We start from the raw sequence: 23045 nt of genomic DNA, 5'->3' as shown, positions 1-23045 counted from the left end.
GGTGCATGGTGAAGTGAAATTCTTACTTTGGAAAACAAACATTTGCCGATATCATCGCCGATCATCAGAATATTGCAATAGATTCTGTGTTCTGGACTGCAGGTAACTTGTTAAGCCAGTGGTTATCAAACTTTTATTTCATTCCCCACTTTGATCAAGGGGCATGACTGATGATAGTGGAGATAATGTGTTATCCCGAGGCTTTTGCAAGTCAGCATCTTCGACGGTAGTCTATTAAAAATATAAGTTTTCGATGTCCCAAACGGAGAGCCATACTTTATTGTTTTTAACGATCTCTATGCTACTCACAAAAATGTAGGCATGGGGACATGATGAAGTAGGTTATCCAACTGTCGTGTGTTAAATTATTGTGATTACGAGCCAGTGGTTTTCAAACATTATGTGTGACTCGGACATCTAACTAAATGCAACAGGCTCATATCGTCCTCGCATTCGCAAAATGAGGACCAGTGTTTTGTCAAATTGCAAATAGCTATTCGTTTTAACTATTTATTTTTTTTATGATAGTAGCCTATACAAAAAGCAATTCATACTATCTTAATATTGGAATATGGGGAGGGAAGTGGCGCGTCTGCAGTCAGCCAAATATGAATGTAATTCTGCGGCATAAAGCAGATGTAATTGTTTATCGTACAGAAAAATAAAAATGACATGTCAAGCAGTCAATTGACTAGCCTACATTGCAGTCAAGAAGTAGGGCAAATTAATTTACGAAACCAAAACGTGGGTCATAGTTGTCTAAGCCTCTATTGCGTAGCCTGTTAAAAACGTCGCCAGATAGTATTAAATCGGCAACAACATTGTTTTCTGCAGAAGCCTACCCAAGGCTACAGATTAATTCTGAACAGTTATTTCTCTACTGGCTCAATTATCACACCACTGTTTTGATTTGCGTAGTTGCGTTAACCCCAACACTGACAATAATGTAGACAGCAAATTTCGATTTCGATTTTCGTGTAGTCAAGCCTTAAGCCATACCCAAGTAGCCTAAATCGAGGTAATGTTTAATTATGCATGATTTATTTTGTTATTGAATTCGTAGGCTGGGATTACTCTCGGCAACAATTATGTAAGGGACGGCAGGCAGAGCGATGTACAGTGGCAGAGCGACGCACAGTGGCTGAAAGTGGTACTAAAGCTTCACGCAGCTTCACGCCGCGTAATGCGCGAATGAAGTGGTCATTTGAAAGCGATGCCCACTGTACACAATACACTCCTTCATACCAACCTCAAGTTTCTTGAGAAAATAAACAAATAGACAAAAAAGCAGGTCAAATTATTGTAACAGCTACAAAAATAGATGGCCATAGAGTGGGGGAAATGTCTTGGATGAGTATATTTTGTATATCTTCATTTACAGTAATATAATAAAATTGATTATATTTTAATGTCCCCATGATGGAATTTTTTTTAGAACAGCATAGCCCAGTGACAGACAACTTAGATAATTAACTTTAATATGTTTGTATTAAATTTTATTCAAGTACAAAGACATTTTATGTGAGAGTAAGGTATTTGTGTTTTTTTGTCCTTAAATTTATGAGTATGGTGTTTGCATCTGGTTTCCCTAATGTATTTGTGCTAATTTCACATCTTGAGCCTGTTTCTGTTTATCTGGATGTTTTGCCTCATGCCACCCTTGAATCAGTGCCTCACTAGTGCCACCCTTGTTAAAAATGTCTAGAATCGCCACTGTGTATATATAATATTAGGATGGATGGATGGAGCCTAGTTGTAGATAGATAGATAGATAGATAGATAGATACTTTATTGATCCCCAAGGGGAAATTCAAGAAGATTGTAGGCCTAGGCCTAATGTTTAATGTGAAATAAAATAAGTAGCCTAAAAGGCAACATTCGAAATGAGGAGAAATAAGGCAAGATAAGAGTGATTGGGGAGAAAAACTGAGTAGCCTTGGCTATTTTAAAGATCTTAACGTGAGCTTAAAATAAAATTTGAGCTGAGACAAGGCTGGTTCCTTGAACCCATTAATCAGCAAGTTTAATTTATTTTTTTTTGTTTTTTTTTATGTTGACCCGAAATCCTGGAAACCCAGGAACATCACGTTGTTGGGCAGTGAATGCATGTTGGCTTAACTAGATTGTGGTGGATCAATCATATTGCCTTCTTAAATCGTAAAATATTCTGTGGTCTCAGTTCACTGTTGAATGGGCCTAGCCTACCCTATGCTTGCTCAATATGCTTTGTCTAGTAGAGGTGCTTCAAATTGGCGCTTTTAAAAATCGCCTGTCTCAGAATAGAAGAGGTCGAGGGCAATTCTGTGCAAAACTGTCACATCCATATTTAGCCTAGTTGGCGTTACGGACGTGACAGTTTTGCGTGGTATTGCCCCCGTATCGTTATATAAAGCTCTGTTCTCGCTGTCTAGCTTCCTCCTCTTTGAGCAATCGATGATTTGAAAATAACTTACTTATCGTTAACTTAGATATCCATCTGATTGTTTCTCGTCCCGTCTCCTCTCCTCGCTCGTTTCAGGCTCAGTCTCTTCCCCATAGTAGGCTACTTTACTCACTGACTCGACTTTATCAGAATTCACAGATTTCACTGGCTGAGTAGCAGCAAGCGAAATGATGGTTCCTGAAGCTCGTGAAGTAAATGCTGTTATCCTAACCAACGAAACATTTAGCGCAGCTTTGAAATCTTACGTGAAAATCTAAATTAGGCTATTATGGTCTGGGTCCGGATAGGATCACGTCACGGTCCGGACTCGGATCGCGGTCCACCATTTGGTGATCCCTGGTATACACCATACAACAAATATTGTTGGTGAGTTAATCATTTTGGCCATGTCATTTTTTTTACTTTTGATGTATGTTCAGCCCATCTGTAAAATATCTTCATAAAACCTAGTGGAAATTTCGCCTCTATCATTTCTATGACAATGTGATTTTGTAGCTTTCGTAGCTACACAGTTTGATGTTAACTGTATAAAGGTTGAATAATTTTAGTGCAATAGAGGCCTACCCTTTATAAAAAGCCCACCAATAATGCTCACCACAATTGGAAATAATTTAAAATAAGAGAAAATTACCCCAGCTTCATGGATGTTTTGGAACCTCCAGCCCTCGTAACAAAAGCCTTCTTGACCTTTGCGGATTCCACAGCTGTCCATCCGCAGAGCGTTCCACAGTGCATAACGTAGGCTGCAAATAAAAAGCAAAATCAATCTATCAGTGTGGTAATAATAGCTCTGAAACTGACACTTGCAGTCATTGATTTTGATTAGCTGAAACGTGTTCCTTTCTGTTGTAATTCCCAAGTTACACAAAGTTACACAAGGTTACACATCCTTGTGTACACATCCCTACGCAAAGAATGGTAAAAAATGAAGTTGTTACAAGCTGTGGCCAATGTTCCATTGTGTGACAGTCTACAAGAACTATTTATTGGTGTAGGGGTGTCTTTATAAAACCATCAACTGTGCATAAGTTAAGACAACCAGAGGAATACAATAAATCATCTGTTGGAAATTGATCTTAATGCCTCAATTAAAATATTAGGAAAAAATCCAACCTTTAAACACACCAATATTCTTTGTGAATGAACCAGGTATCGTAAATTAATAAATGTTATTCCTTAAAATACAGGGGGCATAAGTAAGGAACCCCCTATGTTAAAATCCCATAGAGGCAGGCAGATTTTTATTTTTAAAGGCCAGTTATTGAATGGACTCAGGATACTATGCATCCTGATAATGTTCCCTTGGCCTTTGTCATTAAAAGATAGATAGATAACCCCACATCACATACCCTTCACCATACCTAGATATATCATGGTTTTATATTAGGCTAATAGCTGGTTTGATTTGCATGCTACAGATTCTATTAATTGCAAAAGAAATGTTGACTGGTAAGTTATACATGACTGCAGATGCTGACTTGCCTATTTCACGATCCCTCGACCGCAGCAACGCTACTTCCTAGTTTACCTGGGTTACAAGAATGCCCTTTCACTCCTGTTACAATATGCTGTAATTTATAGCAGGTTAAACAAAAGTGAGAACATATTGTGGGGAAAAATATACTTACCATTTTGGTACGCTGTTTGTTCAGCAATTTGATCTGATGGTCTAGCGTAGTCTTCCAGAGCTGACGGCCTCTTTTCAGTGGAATTGAGCTGGAACCAGTTTAAACCAGTGGCAATAACGTTAGCTTCGTCATCTTGACTGACATCCCAAAGACATTTTAAAATTCCATGCATTTTGGCTACAGCATGGCTTAACACCATTCAAAACATACAGACTAAAGCTGTATAAGGCAAAGTAAGCTAGCAACGTTAAATTGTCTAACGTTAGCTTTATATACAAGCGGTACAGCCAGTGATGTAACTTACAAGTAGCTAACATTAACTAGCTAGCTAACTTTCTGTGCTGCTTCGTCAGGTTGTTCAATGATATATTGAGTCTAAAAATATGCAAGAACGTTAGCAAATTACCAAAATGTTAATGTACCTTCTCTGAGTTTTCGTGGTGGCAAGTTCCGCACAATCCTTCATACCCACACGCCGTTTCAATTGGTTTCACTGGGCGCCAAATCTAGACTGCATTTTCTGGTAGGAGTCTTCTGCACGCGAGTTTGTCACGTCCGACCATCATAGACCTCTGGAGTCTAACTTGATTTCTCTAACTTGCTAACAAGTCGCAAGTTAGCTCTGGGGTAGCAAAAATCAAATTGTGCCGCCTTCACGTACCATTGATTATAATATCTACTCAAAGGTTGAAGACAAAAGTGCGTTCAGGAAAACGTCTGCCTCTCCGATTTCGTCGTCTCCCTGGCCTGCGCGAGAATTTAACAGGTGATCTCCTTGTATGGGCATAGATGGTAGCTTTTTTGTAGGCGAACTTCAGAGGTCTGTCAGAGCATCGTCATGTGTGGTGGTCACATCACATGGTTAGGCCTACTGTTTGCAAATGTGAACTTGAAAATATGTGCAATTAAAACAAATAAGCCAATGAAAATCATTTGAGAATTGTTGTACAACAGCTAGCGCTCTTACAGATCAGACTAATTTATAAAACAAATAGTTCTGGATGAGCATTACATTAGTTCACTTAGAGAGCTCTCTGATGGATAAGCCTGAGTAAAATATGAGATATATAAATTGAGCAAGTCTGAGTATTGTATAAGCCTTTGCTGAGATCTCTTTTGTAAATCAAAAAAGGACTAAACTGAGATGACTAGAATGAGAACGGTTCAAGCTTGTGAAGAGATCTCTTTTACAGAACTGATGGAGCCTAATCTGAGATTTACCAAAATGATCTGAAATGAGAATTGCATGAGTTTACAGAGAGAGCTCTCTGGTGGATCAGCCTGAGTAAAATATGAGATGTATAAATTAGACAACACTGAGCATTATTTAAAAAATTGATGAGATCTCATTTGTATATTAAAGGGAGTCTACACTGAGATAACTTAACTCTTTTGCTCCAGAGACAAACCTGAGAAGCGGGAGACAAAAGCAATAATCTCATTTTTATATCACTGTGATCTCATTATTGTCTAGGAGAAACAACTGAGAATGAGAGGAGCTCTCATTTTAACATTTTCTTTCCTCTGGGCTAGCAGCACACTTTATATCTATCCCCATTTACCACTAAACATATACAACTCTTACAAAGTTTATCTGATCCCCCATTATCCACAAAACACACATGTGGGTTTGGCGGCCAATATGGACGCCCAGGGGTATGACATCAGTCACATGACTGTCACATGACACTACATCCAATATGGATGTCAAGGGGGGCGTGGCATTGTTTGACAACAGACACATGACTTTACATCCAATATGGCTGCCCAGGGGTTTGACACCAGTCACATGACTGTCACATGACTCACAAAACAATAACAATAACAAACAACACGTGGTGACAACCACATGGCTAATTTGCATAACATGAGGCGTGGTTATGACGTGATTTATGACATTTCAGGGGGCGGGGCTTATTTTTGACAGATAGTTCATGATAATATACTACTCATGTTCTCAAAACTACTGTCAGTACCATTTATATTGCAGGGACCCTGAGAATATCATGCAATACAGTCATCATATAATTGTCCCCTGCTGCTGCCATCTGTATTTTCCACTGCACATTCCATGCTATATGCCGGCTGAGAAAATGAACTAAGAGGTTGCTGCTGCTTAAGAGATCCTTCTAAATGGGGAGGGGGAGGGCGAGGGGGTGGAGGTGCCCTTCGCTTCTTTGGTGCTAATGATCTTGGGCTAGTAAAACTCTGCATGGCTACTGGTAGCAGTCTCTCCATTCTTGCAGGGAACATCATGTGCTTGGGTGGGGATGGTGATGGGTATTCAGGGGATCCTGTGGAGTTTGAGTGGGTGGTGGGATGAAGGGGTGGGGATGGGAGATTAGGGGGGTTTGTGTGGCCTGGGGAGTTTGATTGGGTGGGGACGTGATTGGGTGTGGGTGGTGATGGGAAATCAAGGAGGTTGGGGTTGAAAATTGATCCAGAGTCTCCATCTGCCTGCTGAGGTTCTGGGAAGTTTGTTGCAGATGCTCCGCTTTCAGCATGTATTCCAGTAGTGTATTCCATGTTGTTGTGTCTTTGTGGTGACAAGGAGACGACGGAGGTGGGGAGGGGTATTGGTACTGGTGTTACAACATGACCCTTCCTTTCTGATATCCTCTCAGCAGCTTTGATAGGTGCTATCTCCTCATGCTCATCACATCCATTTGTTTGCTGAGATTCCAGGGAGTTTGACGCCAGTGATTGACTTTGAGTCATTTTAGCAGCACCCATCTTATCTTGTCCAGTGGACATGGCTTGGCATTGTTGAGCTGGTTGTTTCTCCAAGGTCTGCATTTCAGTGGAGGCTAGCGGGTGGTTTTCAGAGGGCCCCACAGCAGGGGAGGTTGGGCATATCTCTGTTTCAGCCTGTGCAGAGTGTTTTGGTTTAGCTGAGTTGTTGATGTCATCCGCTTGTTCCGTCTGTATGGCCACTGAGCGCTTATCAGAGGCTCGGCTCAAGGTTGGCAGAAAAAATGTTGGGTGCAGGAGAGAGAGGTGATAGTATTCGGTTAAGATCTTGGCCCCAGTCCAACTCAGCTCTGTGCTATTTGGTCTGAAGTATTCCCTGCGATTCCAAAAAAGGTTAAAATTGTCAATAAAATTCATCCCAACTGAAAAGCATGTTTTTGCGAGCCAGGTGTTTAAATAGTCTGGAAAATACAAAGCTTCCCTCTGCTGGGAGTGGGCCACTGATGAAAATTTGTATTCCAAGCTCATAAAGGGCCGAGAAAAGTTCCTTGAAATCTTCTTTGACATACAGCTGTTCTCTGTAGATGTCATTTGCTCCAACATGCACAATGATGCGCTTGATAGTTGCATATTTTGACACCAGTTCTGCAAGCTTGTTTTTTATGTCAGACACTGAAGCATTTGGGAAACAACATACAATCATCCTTTCCCCATTTATATGTCTCACAGCAAAGTCGCCTAGAACGAGGGTTGTGGGATGAATAGGGGTCGAGTGCTGCTTCTTGTCTGTGCCCATCTTTCTTTTGTTGTGGTTTGATCGCTGCCTGCTTTGGGTCTGTTCCCTGGGAAATTCCTCTCTCACGTCCCGGAGGCATTCAAATCTGTTCCATAGTGTTAGGGGCTGTGGGCTTCCCTTAGGACCACAAGCCCTGTAGTAGTTTGCTGATCTGTCTGTATTTCTGATACGAGGCCTGAAGTTAACATCTGAATTTACTGGTGTTGAGGTAATTACAGTTCTTGTATTACGTTTTTTGTTTTTTGGTCTGGCACCTTGCCTGTGCCAAGGCTCTGTACTCACATTTCCCTTTGTGAGGTCGATGCATTCATCTGCTCTATTAGCAGTGATATTAGACTGCTGGGTTACATTCTCTGCATTTCCAGTAGTTGCTGTACTCACTTCATGAGATGCCTCTCGTAGTTCATCTGTCGTTGATGGAAGGGCATGCATCTTTGATTCCAAAGTAGAAATCCTCTGTTCTAGCTCAGTACATTTTCGGCATGATCTCCTGGGTCTCTGGCCGGAGGAGCGCATTTTGTTTTAATCCAACTTCAAGGCCAGATGATAACAGCCAGATGATAACAGGAGTGAGGGTAGGGGAGTTGAGGGAGGAGGTTTGTTACATTTTAAACTGATTAAGGAAGTTTTGTTTTGTAATTGTTCAATAAAACCACTTGTTATGGATTGTTTATGGGCTTGGAGTCATTTTTACTCAAAGATAGATTCAGCACCCCTAAAAACCCCTGGTTAGACATCTCAAAAGCTAATATTGGTAGAAAAAATGTTTTCATTACTTTCGCCCAGACCCACGGCCACCCCAAACTTGATAGGCTCTCTGCGTTTCGCAGATTGGCAAAAAAATGCTTTCCCTAAGTGGCATTATTCCCATTGCCGCTCTTGACCGCAGCGCGGAAATTAGGTCTTATTTGAGCCCAACCACAAACAAACAAACGTTGAACAGATTAGTTGAGAGGCGTTTCTCAAAACGTTGCTGAACCTGCGGTTTGGAATACTACTACAGAGAAACCTGTATTTTTTCATAATGAATTATTCATTAGGTTGGCATTGGGTTAGCACGGCCTTGGCGCTTTACTTGTGGTTACGTGCGCTGGAAAAGCCACAGACCAATCAAAACCTAGCAAATTTAAAGGCGGGCTCGCACATAAAATTGGCAGCTGCATCTTCCAATCAAGTGGCATATCCACAGCCGATGTTTCGCGTAAAAATGTTGTAGGCTAGGCATTTCCTGGTCAAAGATACACATAATCAGAAGGAGGTTCAAATGAAGAGAAGTTCGTGCACACGATACAGGTGATTTTACTCTCTGAGCTACATCAGAAGACAGAGTTACTTACGTATGCACTTTGCTAGCTATATGTGTTCATAGTTAAATCATACAAGAAGCGGAGCACAGTCTAGGGGAAAGACATTAACATCGGCTAGCATACTTGTTAGATAGCTATAGCTAAATGGTTATATACTAAGGTAACTTTGTTCAAGTTATGTCTAGATTTTCATGACACTAATGCTATCCTGTGCATTTTTCTAATAGTTAGATGTTGGAGTCTTCCTCTGCTGTCATGGAAGACTCGTTAGCCTAACGACAGCTGTCATGCGAGGGTCCTAGCTGGCTAGCCAATGTTTTCGAGCTGGATTCGAAATGAAGTTTAACCGTAAGTGACGTTATTTTGCATAATTATTATCTAACGAAATATAAAGTGCTGTGAAATTATCATCATTGTGGTGTTATGCTACTTGTTTTTTTAGGTGAGCCACTTTTTAGAATTGACAGGTACGTGCTGATTTTCGTTTATACATTAGCCTATAACTCATTTTAGCATACAAAGTCTAATTGCAATATCTAGGATTTACACGTGGTGCTTAAGTTCTTCAGTGGGGTCGGCAAGTTTGTCCGAATAAATGTCAATGGTTGATGGTTGCTCTGTCTCATTGTTAAGGTTGCTCTGTAACATATCCTTACTTGTTACCTTCTCTACAGAGCCCATAACGTAAACTGAAAAAAATGAAGTTTATGAGCTCCAGGGGTGCTTTTACCGTGGGCTTCCTGGTCGGAACGTGCACGCTCTACGTGTTCCTTCAACAGGTGTGGTTTGAACGCAAGGCATCCATAAGACAGCCAGAGGAACGAAACTGGTTGAAGAATCAGTCGGCACTTTTCAATCTCAACCACCCACATCATACAGGTAAGAACGTTATAAACTCCAACTGTAATAGGATTATTTGGTTACATTACACATTTAACTGGAGTGAAATCAAATACTCCATAATACTTTATAAAACTGAAGTTCAATCAGAGAACTCAGTTTGCAAGTAACTGCACTGTTTCCTGTAAACCAGGATGAAGTACTTACATTATTGACACAAGGTTAGGTATAAGTATATATACTCTTTTGATCCCGTGAGGGAAATCTCTGCATTTATCCCAATCTGTGAATTAGTGAAACACACTCTGCACACAGTGAAGTGAAGCACACACTAATCCCGGTGCAGTGAGCTGCCTGCAACAACAGCGGCGCTTGGGGAGCAGTGAGGGGTTAGGTGCCTTGCTCAAGGGCACTGCAGCCGTGCCTACTGGTCGGGGTTCGAACCGGCAACCCTCCGGTTACAAGTCCGAAGCGCTAACCACGACTGCCCCCGTTGTCAGACCGTGAAAACTCTTAAACTCACCACCAATTGACCATGTTTATGGAAGTGCAATATAATATGTCACCTGAGTAAATTGTGACCCCCCAGCCAAGTTTTATGGATTGAATGATAAATTACGGAATGATTGACGAGTTTGGGTTGATTTGACTGTCAGTTAACGTCGAAACAGGCTCTTACAATAGACAATTGGAATATTTGTTCAACATTCACAATAACATTTAACATTAACCTTCACAATCTAGACAGGAGTAACTCAACATTAGGCACCTCTGATGTCTTGGACGCTCTAAAGACATTAAATAGTTATAGTTGCCATTTTGGTATCCAAGGTGCCAGAAGTGAACGCATATGGATAAAGAAAATAGGCACAGGACATAAAAGGCAGAGCTTAGTTTGGTCTTGGTTACAATTATGCTGGTAACAGGCAAATGAAATCTGTAACAGTATTACAGAAAGAAGCCAACTCATATTTACTAAATAGGAATGTTACTTAATGTTCATACAAAATGGACAGACACAGTTAGTTGATGGTGGCACGTTATGTTTTTGACTTCTGACTGATATGATCTAGACAGTGTTATGATGTTATGTACAGTAAACTGGTGGCTGGTGCTTTTGTATGCAAGACACAGTAAAACAACTCATGATGTTCTTAGTTGAGCATTAACTAACCACACCTCTCCAATCACAACTGTCTCTTCTGTGTCTTCATTCTCTGGACTGTAGGAGAGGATGGGGCGGTAGCCGACTCCTTGTATAAGCGTGTGCGAGTTCTGTGCTGGGTGATGACTGGCCCTGCCAACCTACAGAAGAAAGCACGTCATGTGAAGAACACTTGGAGCCGCCACTGTAACATCCTCCTCTTCATGAGCTCGGTGGACGACCCAGACTTTCCTGCCGTGGGACTGGACACCAAGGAAGGCCGCGACCAGCTCTATTGGAAGACCATCCGCGCCTTCCACTACGTGCTGGAAAAGCACGGCAACGATGCAGACTGGTTTTATAAGGCCGATGATGACACTTACGTAGTCGTGGACAACCTGCGCTGGTTGCTGGCCAACTACTCGCCCGACGAGCCCATTTACTTTGGCCGTCGGTTCAAGCCCTACGTGAAGCAGGGCTACATGAGCGGAGGTGCCGGCTACGTGCTAAGCAAGGAGGCCCTGCGGCGCTATGTGGAGGGCTTCCGTACCAAAGTGTGCACGCACACCTCATCCGTGGAGGACCTGGCCATGGGCCAGTGTATGGAGAAGATGGGGGTGCAGGCAGGGGACTCCAGGGACACCCTGCACCGAGAGACTTTTCACCCATTTGTGCCCGACCAGCACCTCACAGGGAAGTTTCCCAAGAGCTTCTGGTATTGGAATTACTGCTACTACCCAATCGTGGAGGTGAGTCAGTCATCTTTGGATTACAGGTGCAACCACATTATGAGGTTGGTCTTGTCTTTTTAAAGGCTATTTAGAGGTTCTTCCAGTTTTACATGGAGGTGATAGTATGGTGGTGTGGGATGGTAGCTTAGTTCTTCAGTTGTCTGGAAATAATGTTGAGAAGACCTTACACTCCTGTTTGTTCTTTTCAACCCACACTTGTGAGCCTGGTTGGCTGGTTATACAAGATTAGCAGCTCATAATTAGATTTTTCAAAAATATCTCAGTATGTACATTGTTTAGAGAGGTCAGACACACTTCCAATGTCACACAGTAATCTAAACAAGATAACTACAAACATGAAAGGGCATTTAAGAGACATAACTAAGAGATATAATGTTTAAAATGTTCTAGAACAAGGCTGCAAGGGATCGACAACCTAATAACATTGTGAATTAACACAGAAAGAAAGACATTGAGGTTGTCCCAAAACTCATCTTCCACTTTTGTCACCTCAGTTGCTACTGGTATTGTATACAGTGTAATGTTTGTAAAACCTAATATTTTACATGAATCTGATTTAATAATTTAATTATTATTTTTTTTTATTATACAGTTTTTAGACACTGCCACTGTGTGCCAGTAGAGTTACCACACATCAGCCGTTGCCAGGTTTGGAGTCATACCTGTTCCATGGCCCTCCCTATGGCTCACTTACTGTCCTGGTGTGGGGCTTTATTACAGAAATTAATGTAATTAATGTTAATCGGAAATCCTGTGCTGTCTCAGTTTGGGGTGGCATTAAGGATTATTTTGGTATTACATTATCATGTTTTTATTTCTAATAATACATCAAAGTAGCCCGGTGTTCTACAATGTGCTTTCATTCGTTCAAATTTCTCCTGTCCACATAGAGCCACATAGATATTATGGCTTGTCCATCTCGAGCTGTCTCACAGATACAGGCATAACAAGACGACTGCCAATTGCAAAATCAAATTTACAGTTAGGATATGTGATAAAATAGGGTGATAATGTATGAGAAGACACAGCTATGAGTTTAGGAAATGCTTCTGTAAAAGGAAGATGGGTATAATCCTATCTTTGAAACTTAAGATAGAATAATGAACAGTCAGAAGATGGGCCTTAAAGTGTAATTCCAGCCGTGGAGACAGTATTTTTCGTTGATCAACCACTACAGTAAGATCTCCTTCTTCTGTGAGATTAACAGTCTTTTGTAATAAACTCCGGGTTCGTTAACTACATTGTTGGTTCTTCGTTTTAAATGTAGGGACCCTGAGCAAGCTACTGACGACAAGGTTTGATGCTGTTTTGAACAATATTACTGGTTAAAAAAATGCTATTTGGGAAGTGTTTCGCTCATGGCCCTTAGCTAATCCACTGTTTGCGATTTGGGGCTATAATATATATATATATATATATATATACCGTGCCAAGCTCTGTAGTGGTTGATCAATGAAAAATATTGTCTCCACAGCTTATTTGATGTGTTTTTTTCGTATTTTCGCTGGAATTACACTTTAACCTCTCAGAGTTGGTTATGAGGTCTGGGTAATGCCACACACTCGCCTACTCTGACAAGAAAAAAGTGACAGGCTAGGTGTGTCAGTGAGCTTGGGAACACCAATATAATAATCTTATCAAATGTTTATCTTTCTTTTCAGATGACTTACGTCATTGATGACCATGTATAGAAGCTCAGCACAAGCTTAGTTAAAGAAGCCCTATGCAACAATTTTAGGAAAAATTACCTTAATTATGCAGGAACACTTTCTGGGTTGTTAGGGGGAGATGAAGCACCCAATCGCTTCTCCGCAGAAAAACCGAATATGCAACTTTCTGAACCCGGACCGGGTAAATCCGGATGTGATTGGCCGGAAGTATGGCTAGGTGTGTCAGTGAGCTTGGGAACACCAATATAATAATCTTATCAAATGTTTATCTTTCTTTTCAGATGACTTACGTCATTGATGACCATGTATAGAAGCTCAGCACAAGCTTAGTTAAAGAAGCCCTATGCAACAATTTTAGGAAAAATTACCTTAATTATGCAGGAACACTTTCTGGGTTGTTAGGGGGAGATGAAGCACCCACCAATCGCTTCTCCGCAGAAAAACCGAATATGCAACTTTCTGAACCCGGACCGGGTAAATCCGGATGTGATTGGCAGGAAGTATCCAATCGCGCCTCGAAATTGTAGTTTCGAAGAAGACTGCAAAACGGACCCCGACTTTGTTTTGTTGCTGTTGAAATTCTAAGTAGCCTACCCTTGGGTGAACTTTGTTTTTGTAATGTGGTTTGATAGTCTCTTGAACAATGTGTTTGCTCGACCGTTTTATTGTGAGCCCTGTATGTGCTTGGTTTCTTGATGGCTAGCTCGCTAGCTAGTGGGGGTTTAGCATAGCAGTCACTTGCTACCAAAGCTGCAGGGGGAGCTGTGTCGTGAAAAATGCGAGCCCAAATCCAGCGAAAACCCAGAAACAGTGAAGGAATAACCAGACCTGCATAGTTCTTTTTAAAAATACCTTGAGAAAATCTCCCCCATAGCCTGTATATGATACATGTCGATGTCTTTGCGTGAACGCTGGAAGGTTGGGGACCTTAGGGTAAACAATCTTACAAGTTTCCTTAATTGATGATTCATATTGATATTTTACAAACATAGAAAGAAGCTGTAAACATGGTGCATGTTACCTACAACAGAATGTATATTCATGTCTTAATCCCCTCTCTTTTTCTTCCTCTCTCTTGCTGTGTAGGGGGCACAGTGTTGCTCAGATCTGGCTGTTTCCTTCCACTATGTGGATGGCACCATGATGTATCTTATGGAGTACTACACCTACCATCTGCGGGCGTATGGCTATCGCTACCGCTACCTGCCCCCAGTCCCCAAAGAGCTGTCCCTGGCCCCAGCAGAAGCAGACCAAAAAGCCTCCCACCCGAATGCTGCTGCTGAGGCTGGGGCTGGGAAATTATAGAGTTGCCTTAAGGAGGTTCACAATCAACACAAGCTGTTTTTGCTCTTTTGTAATTAAGTAAAAGACTGTCAGGCCAAACGGGAGCCAAATCTGACCACTCTTCCAGCACATTGTATCTTTTTGTTTACCAGAATGACTGGGTTATGACAGAGACTGTGAGAATGGATTGATGTTTGGTAATAATTATGAATGGGTTCTGATCTGTTTTTGTTTTTTATTGCTCTAGAGCGTGCTTAGTTGCGCATTAAAATGATCTACATGCCGATTGATGATGAATGTGACTTGGTGGAAAAATATATAAGTTAAGAGTGTTGCACATATGTCAGTGTGAAGACATCATGTATGTTCCTTTACGAGTCCTACCCATGTCAACATCACAACAGTGACAAAGTCTGATTGTGTCTTAACTTGTGTAGCATTGTATTGGTGCTGTTTGCAAGTCTTCTCTGGGAGTAAAAGGGATCTGAAAAACAGATTGACTGTTTTGCAAATTTTATGTACCCACTTTAAAGAAATAAAATCCAGTCTCCAGCCCACTCCAGATTGTGTGTGCCCTCTCAGTTGTGTGTTGAGTATCCATCATGGTGTTGGTTGAGATAACAGACAAAGTGGAAGGTCATGTTATGTCTACCTACAGTATTTGTATAGAGCTATTGTCTCCCATCATTACTGCAAATGCCAGTTGACTTCCCTTCTTCCCCTGGAGCTGTTCAAGCAATTGAGATTTCAAAATCTAAAGCATGATGAGAAGTCTAACTGGCTTAGCCAGTTCAGTATTTCAAAGCCCAAGATGTTGCTAAGGAACTGGAGTCAAGACCTTAGTTCCAGCTAGTGTTGACTTGACAAATGTGTCAAATGCTGGTTGTAACAGATTGCACCGCGATTGGAAACATGCTGTCAACTTGATTCATACAAATATGCATGTGTAATTTTCAGCATGACTGAGGAATTAGATTTGATGTGAGAATAACATCCTCATATACCACTATGGCATGAGGCAATGATGGGCAGCTGACATATATTTGCAGTTCCCTGTTTCGCGGTATCTCGACTCCCTGCCTGACGTGCAGCTGGAGCACTGTGGGATGTTTGAATTGAGTTCTAAACACCGCCAGCTGTATCTGCATCTATGCATCTCTGCATGCCCTTAACAGTACCAGTGCTTTGCGATTTGTTTCAACTCCTCACCCGGGAAAGACTCTCACGCCGCCCCCCCCCCCCCCCTTCCTCTCCTCCTTCTCTTTCAGGCTCACTCACGCTTTGCCTCCTTTTTCTCTCACTCTCCCGTCATGGACTCCGAGCGATTTGGAAGCCGGGAGTATCTGGGTCAGTGCAGGGCGGCACAGAGAAAGCAGGGAGGCAGGGCAGAGCAGGGGGCAAGCAAACACTCAGGCGTAGGAGGACAGTGACCCATGCCACGTGAATCAATATCACCCCGCTGCACCCAACCAGCAGCTCAGCTGGGACAGGGGAGGTGGTGAGGACAAGAGAGAGAGTAAACACACACATACAGAGCATAAAGAAGAAGAGAGGGAACAGAAAAAGAGTGAAAGAGAGATACCCAAGTGGAGTGGTGCGGCTGAGTGGAGAGGGGAAAAAAAGAAGGGTGAAAGAGCAAGTGGAAGAATAGATCTGCCAGCCAGCTACGCTGTTTGAAGAACATAAGGTAAGATTGCTTATGATTTTTACTTTTCAGTCGATTTTCACTGTTTCAAAGTAGAGGGATTTCATGTCTTCATTGTATTTTTTTTTCTGTAATCTACAATTCAATGTAATTCTGATGTAAGTGACAAAAGGAATTAGCTATTTTACAGGCTTACTATCCAAAAGTAGTATTGCATGTGACGTATTGGATTTTGTTCAATACAGCCCAGTGGTCACATTCATGTCACATTTCTCCCAGTGCCATCTGTTAACATTGTCTGTAAACATAGCCTAGTGATTTGTGGATGTCCTGGATCATTCTTCTCATGTATACCTTGTAGAATAATTTAGCTTTGCAATGAATAAGAAACATAAGGATATGGCATATGTGCATGTGTGAATGCAGATTCATTACCATGTATTCAGACAGAGCATTTCTCAATATGGGGTTTTAAAAAAATGAAATAGACCCATGTAAACAATTGGTGGTTAAAGTGTAATGTTAGTAATGCATAGAACTAATGTTTCTTAATCATTTCCTAATTGTGTAGATTCATGTATTCACATATTTAAAGGAACCGTATGTAAGAAAAGTATTTCAATTAATTATAAAATGGGCCTGATATGTCACTAGACATTAAGAAATCATGTTCATTTCAAATACTTATATCACTGACAACAATAGTCAGTCCAGGATATTGTAATTTAAAAAGTGAAGTTGCAGCCCTCAACTGATGTTGATGTTGTGTTTTGTCATGTCATGTTGTGTTTTGGCCTGATGTGCCACCCTCCACCTATCTACTAATCACAAAGTCAGTAGTGTTTTGGCATCTGGGTTGGCAACCTTGAGTCAGGGTGGAGGTGGAGGGGAAACACCGCTCTACAGTCATTTTAAAGTGATTGCAGTACCAGTTTTGGCCACAATCTTACATATGGTTCCTTTAATCATTTAATCTCTATCAATATCACAATATCTGGCGAATTCATCTTAATTCTGTTATTTAGTATTAGTAAAACAATTGTAATTCACCACAGATATAGTAAGTGAGGACATTTTTATGGGTGGTGCTTTCGGGACACCTGTAGGTTACCATATAGACTAAGTAAGCATGGTCTCTAACGTTGCTTAGACTTGGTGGTTTTCAAACAAACCAAAATTCAAAGCAAATCTGTAATTAACAAGCCTAAATAAGACAGAAATGCTGTTATCTTAGACATATCTTTATCTGACATGCTGTTAGGGCAGAAGTGTAATGATTTATATGCCCATGATTTTCTCTATATCCACCCAGCAAGCTGAAACCACTTAAATACGGCTTTAAATATTGGATGGATATAATAGGTAACAAGCACTGTATAAACATTCCAAACCTATTTTGAGTCATATATACTCAAACATATTTTGGGCACCTGCTTTGATTGTTACAGAGTTATTTTCACAGTCTTTGTGCCAATATAGCCAGGATTTGACTGTCACATACATATAAAAAGACTCTTACTTTCTTCTTGCCATGCTTGGTCTTGTATTTTACAGATGAGGCACCAGCATGTCTAATGGCATTCTCAGAGTGGTTATGATGATGAAGGTAGTACATACACTTAGAATGTGGGGTCTGGCCAGCACACCATTATGGCCAAGCACATAAACAGAGCCACCTCTTAAGTGTGTAGATGAATGGCTTAAATGGACGGAGGCCAGACAGAGATCACAGAAGGTGTAGTCTGCTATGGCGAAAGGTTATCCATTTTTAAACTCAACTAGTCAAATTAAAGAATACACTCTCTTTTCCTAGCCTGGAAATCCAGACCCAAATCTAGAAAGATTTAGGGTCTGGCTATGAGTAATGAAAATGGCTCAACTCGAGGGGCGGCACCAAGCATGCATTTGAAAATATCACTGCACGCAGTTGGATAACACTACAACCAATGTTTACTGACTGATTCCGGACATCGACATTGCAGCGCTGTCTTCATCTCTTTGGCCCGCTTACATCAAACACGCTGATGTGATTGGTGTAGCTCGGCTCCAAGGGCATGGGTAATAAGCATCACTACTGATTGCCAGAGTGACTTGCTGAGCAAATTCAAATTGTGCTCTCGCGAGAACTCTGGATTTCCAGGGTACTCCCTTCCAATGACGTAAAAGGGTGATTCGATTTTAAGGCGATGTGGAGCACTGTGCCTCTGGCTGACACTCACTGCACCATTTACATTAAATGGGTGGTTCGATAATACGATTTAAATCCTGGTGGATCTGTCCATTGAGATATTGAATATTGAGCACTGCCTCAAGTGGAGATAATGGGCCCCAAATATTGACGATGGGTCCTGTCTCGACTTTCTGACTCGTTTTGAATTGCCTTTCACTGTTTCAGAGTGGCCGGCTATGGGCATGCACAAACATGTCCTTAAAACAACCCTTAACGTTCGTTTTTAAAACTGTGTAACTCAACGCGTTACTGGCATCACTGTGTATTACACACTACATGAGCAAGACAATTTGTTTAGGCTACCTTATACGACACATGTTTTGAAGTGATAGCACTGCTGCAGGAATTGTGAATGAGTCATTATATTTAGTAGTTAGTAAAAAATTGTTATTTGTTGTATTATCTATTTTAAAATACCTGAATGCTTTGAAAAAATAATGGAATTTATTTTATTAAAACATATAATAAATTATATAATATGTAAAGTTGTCATTTAAATTATATTTTTATACTTGCAGAAATGATGAAAATGCAATAACCATTTATTTTGCACAAACAATTCAGTTTTCAAATGTGCATATAAGAGTGCTCCTTAGTGCTCGTAGATTACGCTCTTACTTAAGAAAAAGAAAACATTGGTGAATGCCAGAATGTTTGTAAAAAATGTGTAAGTGGGTTATAAGAACAAATTTCTTCGTAAGAATGGTTAGTGAATGAGACCCAATGTTTGGTGAGAACCCTAAGGCCTTGTCCTTCACCACACTGCTAGAGGAACACAATACTGAAGAGGAGCTTTTTAGTGTTGCTTTCACCCAAAGACTTAAACAAAGATTCAAGCAAAGCAGTCAAATACACTAAAAGCTTTTTTAAAAATTAAAGCCAAACTCCTCAGAGGCATTTCAACATCCTTCTTTTTAAAATATGGATGGTGCATTGTCATATCACAGACAACTGTCACATCCTCCCAGATCCATGGGTTGAGGACAAACTCTGGAGAGTTGTGTCATTTCCAAGGCTGTCCTGCTATAACCATGGCTGTGATCTGTACATGTTAACACAATACTCACTTCCGTAACTTCAGTTCAACTTCAGTCAACAAACTTACCTACGAGGAGCTTGGTGTTTAAGGCATGGATTATCCCACACTGAGAGAAACTTACTTGACTATTAAGAATACAATATGTACACAGCACGTGTGTACATGCACATCTGTTAATTTTGGACCCAGATCAACAAAGGTTAAAATGAAGAACTCAGTTCCTCATCCTACGTCCTTTGTCAAACATCCTCTAGTAGAGTAAACTCACAAAGACTGTATTGCTCCTCTACCTCTGTTTATTCAAGGAAATAGCTATCAGGATACAACTAGACTACTTTTATTTATTCTTCTTCTACCTGCATACATACATATCATTGTCAGTAGAGCGCCATCTGATGACCATAACCGGCCATTACACAGACAGGAGAAATAAAGCATACACTATGGTTCACCTAGAAATATATTTATTCAAGGAAATTTAAAAACTACAAATGGCACATTTAAACAAATGAAACAGCTCTCTGATCTGAGTAATTTTTATATAATACACACACAGACACACACGTGCACACATCCTATTAACACCCAAATAAACTCTAATAAAGTGTTTTTCTTTTTTGTCATTGCAGTTTTCCATCTAGGTGGAGGTCGGCCTGCGGTAATGATGATGATGAGCTCCCACTTTCACTGGCTGCTGGTGATCCTGCTGCTGACTGATTCCACCGTGGGCCACACCCTCTCTGGCCCTCACCCTCCCAGCCTGAGGCTCGCAGCGGCCCCGGCTCCAGGCCACTCGTCTCAGGATGCACGATCAGTCCTGTCCGCCCTCGCCATCTCAGTGGATGGCCACGTGCGTCTGCGTGGCAATGTAAGCTGCTCGTCTCTGCGGCGTTTGCCACGTGGGGACAGTCCACTCACACAGGAGCTGCTAGGCCTGGCTGAGCTGCCACTGCTGCTGTCTGCAGGCTGCCAGGAGGAGGCGCTAGCGCTAACACACGGCCTCTACAGAGTGCTGGGCCGCAAGGACACACACGCCCTCATCAGACAACTCACGCAGCTGCTGAAGAACAGCCCAGCTCTGCCCACAGTCAATAACTTTAACGCTCCACTCAACGACTCAGTTTCCCCCGACAACAATTCAGCATCTCCACGTGACAACTCTGAGCCATCACTAGATACTTACTCATTTAATCAAAATGGCTCCAGTGCAGCGCATGAAAACACTGATCTCCACGACAACACTGATGCCCAGCATCTTGGCTCAAATTCCCAGTCAAACACAGGCGACGACAGGGTTCAGGCAGAGTGCCATCTGAATGCCCTGGTGTTTAATATACAGCAGCTGGCCAAGGTGGGCACTGCAGAGGGGTTCTCCGCTGCGGCAGACGGAGATTTGGATAGCTGTGCTGGGTGGTTACGCATGCAAGGCGCTCAACTAGTGGGCCAGAAAGTGGGAAAAAGGGGGCCTCTGCACAAGGCTCAGCACCTATGCCAGCGCCTGGGGCCCAAGTGCATTGGTGTGGCCCAGTCTGGAGACCCTGCAGATGGGCAGTACCAGGCTTTGCTTAGGGCAGGCAGCCGGGTCCTCCCGGCTCATGCAGACCCTGGGGCGGAGTGCTGGCTCAGGCAGTGTGTGCCAGGGGTTGGGCTCGGACTGGCGCGCGTGCGTCGGAGTGCCATGGTGGCACAGCAGCGGTGTGTGAGTCAGCAGGAGCAGCAGGTGTATGCGGTGGTGGAGTGGGTGCCAGCCGTCTCCACCCTCTACAACCTGGGCACTGCCGTCTACTATGCAGCACGCAACTGCACAGACACCGCCCGCGAGAGGGCCATCCTGAGTGCCGTGGACCTGGGCACTGATGCCCTGATGGCCATCACCGGAGGGACAGTGGGAGTGGCCGGGTATGCCCTGGGTGCAGGCGTGAAGACTGGGGTCAAGGCCAGTGTGAAGTATTTGATGAACAAGATGGGTCAAGGTCAAGGTCAAGTTCAAGGTCAAGATGTGCTGGTCAATCAGGAGAGCTGGGAGGATGGAACCTTCACTATCCAGTAAAACATATTGTATACATATGTTGTGTGTATGTAATGTACGATATGTGTGCAATATTAACATGAAAAAAATTTCAAACATATTGCACATACATTTGAAAATATGACATGACAAATATTACAAATAAACTGCTTTTTGATCATGTTTAAATATATTATTTACAGACAAAGAATACTATTACCCTTTTGCCTATAGGTTGGCAATATATGAATCTTAATGTTTGTTTTTTTAAGGATGTGTTTTGTTTCTTTTGTCCCCTGTTTTATATCAAGTGAGTGAGCAGCAGAAATAGGGACTGAACGGTCCCTGATTATTGCAACTGGGAACCTGTGCTTCCCTGCATGTTCTCTGCATGTTTATCTGTCTGCTGACATACAAAATGTTATTTTGCTTGTGGGTTGCATTCTTTTTTTCTTTGCCTGTTACATTCATAAAAGAGTATAATGATCGTTTATTAGCACTGAGATATAGTCATACATTATAGGAAGAACAACTTTATGTACATGCATTTGCAGTTTATGTGCATGGCAGTGACTGTCCTGTATGAAGTTCTTCACCAAAGGGTCTGGCGTGCAGAGGTCTTGTCATGAACTGAGTTTTGTATGTCTAATTCATGTGATTGTGAATCTTAATAAAACGAAAGCTTTCTAGTCATTTATACTTTCTTTTTATTCTTCTCAGGAGTGAGTTATACAGTCAGGTAATATGGCCTAACTCATTTTCAAAGAGGGCACACATTGGGTTTCATCATCATACATTAATACTTAAATTATAACAAAAATATAAAAAAAGAATTCCCTTTTAAAACACAATTTGCTCAGGAAATGTGATTTGTTCAGAAATGTTAGCATGTCACAACAATATCACAACATAGTTCATTCTGAAATGCTGTGGGTCATTCAAATGGTTCCAATTTGAGGGCGGAAACCTCACAAAAAAAGTACATTTTTCATTGACTTTATCTTTTTTTCTGAAGGACATGTTAAGTTAAGAGAAAAATATATTGGGCCAGCTCAATAACTGCAATGGGGTGGATATGAAAAACCAATGGTGAAATCATACCACCCAGTAACGCGGAGGGACAAATTAGGCTAAGGTCAGCTATGATGATGAACAACAACCAATCACATGGTGACTGCACAATAATATTTTTTAACATATGAATTAACCCATACCTTCAAAATCACACAAATATATTTGTTTCCACTATAAATAAGGGTATTAGAGGATAATTTAACAAATACCATGGTGAAATGTATTAGAAATAGTTATTTGCAAGTATAGTAGGCTAAAACATTGATTTTTATCACTTATACTGTATTTGCAACTGAAGTAAAAAAAAAAAAAACTGACTAGGGACATGGCATTTTAGAGTGCTTGCACCACAGTCAGAGTAATTGTTTTAGAGTTTATAAACCCTGAGGGCATAAACCTTGTTTTACATAGCCTAGTGCAGAAGGGTTTAATTTAGTAAGCAAGTTTGAAAAAATAAGTATCAACCCATGTTTACACAACTTATACTTGATTAT

General features: G+C 41.5%; 2 protein-coding genes and 1 long non-coding RNA gene across 6 annotated transcripts; 2 read left to right on the top strand and 1 right to left on the bottom strand.

Moving 5' to 3' along the window:
- Window positions 1-3146: 3146 nt before the first annotated feature.
- Window positions 3147-4775, bottom strand: LOC121707427. Its single transcript, XR_006031326.1, has 3 exons — window positions 4494-4775; window positions 4072-4159; window positions 3147-3186 (listed from the first exon to the last, which is right to left on the bottom strand). It is a non-coding gene; the product is annotated as an uncharacterized LOC121707427 (long non-coding RNA).
- Window positions 4776-8696: 3921 nt separating this feature from the next.
- c1galt1b (core 1 synthase, glycoprotein-N-acetylgalactosamine 3-beta-galactosyltransferase, 1b) lies at window positions 8697-15112 on the top strand. 2 transcript variants are annotated; one of them, XM_042090113.1, is made up of 6 exons: window positions 8697-8851; window positions 9093-9213; window positions 9308-9332; window positions 9540-9744; window positions 10934-11598; window positions 14358-15112. In XM_042090113.1, exons 4-6 carry the CDS (start codon window positions 9564-9566, stop codon window positions 14574-14576), a joined length of 1065 nt encoding a protein of 354 aa, XP_041946047.1. In that variant the 5' UTR covers window positions 8697-8851; window positions 9093-9213; window positions 9308-9332; window positions 9540-9563; the 3' UTR covers window positions 14577-15112. The 2 variants fall into 2 exon arrangements, with proteins under 2 accessions (XP_041946047.1, XP_041946048.1); XM_042090114.1 differs by lacking the exon at window positions 9308-9332.
- Window positions 15113-16035: 923 nt separating this feature from the next.
- On the top strand, window positions 16036-22170 carry apof (apolipoprotein F). 3 transcript variants are annotated; one of them, XM_042090502.1, is made up of 4 exons: window positions 16036-16242; window positions 17513-17562; window positions 17755-17806; window positions 20099-22170. In XM_042090502.1, the coding sequence occupies exon 4, from the start codon at window positions 20131-20133 to the stop codon at window positions 21517-21519; it is 1389 nt and encodes a 462-aa protein (XP_041946436.1). In that variant the 5' UTR covers window positions 16036-16242; window positions 17513-17562; window positions 17755-17806; window positions 20099-20130; the 3' UTR covers window positions 21520-22170. The 3 variants fall into 3 exon arrangements, with proteins under 3 accessions (XP_041946436.1, XP_041946435.1, XP_041946433.1); XM_042090501.1 differs by lacking the exon at window positions 17513-17562; XM_042090499.1 differs by lacking the exons at window positions 17513-17562; window positions 17755-17806 and having other exon boundaries at window positions 16037-16242.
- The last annotated feature ends 875 nt before the right edge of the window (window positions 22171-23045 follow it).

Source organism: Alosa sapidissima, chromosome 4 (genome assembly GCF_018492685.1).
Source record: "Alosa sapidissima isolate fAloSap1 chromosome 4, fAloSap1.pri, whole genome shotgun sequence".
Taxonomy (NCBI): domain Eukaryota; kingdom Metazoa; phylum Chordata; class Actinopteri; order Clupeiformes; family Clupeidae; genus Alosa; species Alosa sapidissima.
Note: the sequence above shows the minus strand (reverse complement) of the source record. Positions and strands in the feature narration are given on the sequence as shown.

Coding starts and splice junctions, on each gene's coding strand:
- c1galt1b (XM_042090114.1), top strand. CDS start 9,564: ATGAAGTTTATGAGCTCCAGGGGTGCTTTTACCGTGGGCTTCCTGGTC. Junction 9,745..10,933: donor CAACCACCCACATCATACAG/GTAAGAACGTTA, acceptor TCTGGACTGTAG/GAGAGGATGGGGCGGTAGCC. Junction 11,599..14,357: donor GCTACTACCCAATCGTGGAG/GTGAGTCAGTCA, acceptor CTTGCTGTGTAG/GGGGCACAGTGTTGCTCAGA.
- apof (XM_042090501.1), top strand. CDS start 20,131: ATGATGATGATGAGCTCCCACTTTCACTGGCTGCTGGTGATCCTGCTG.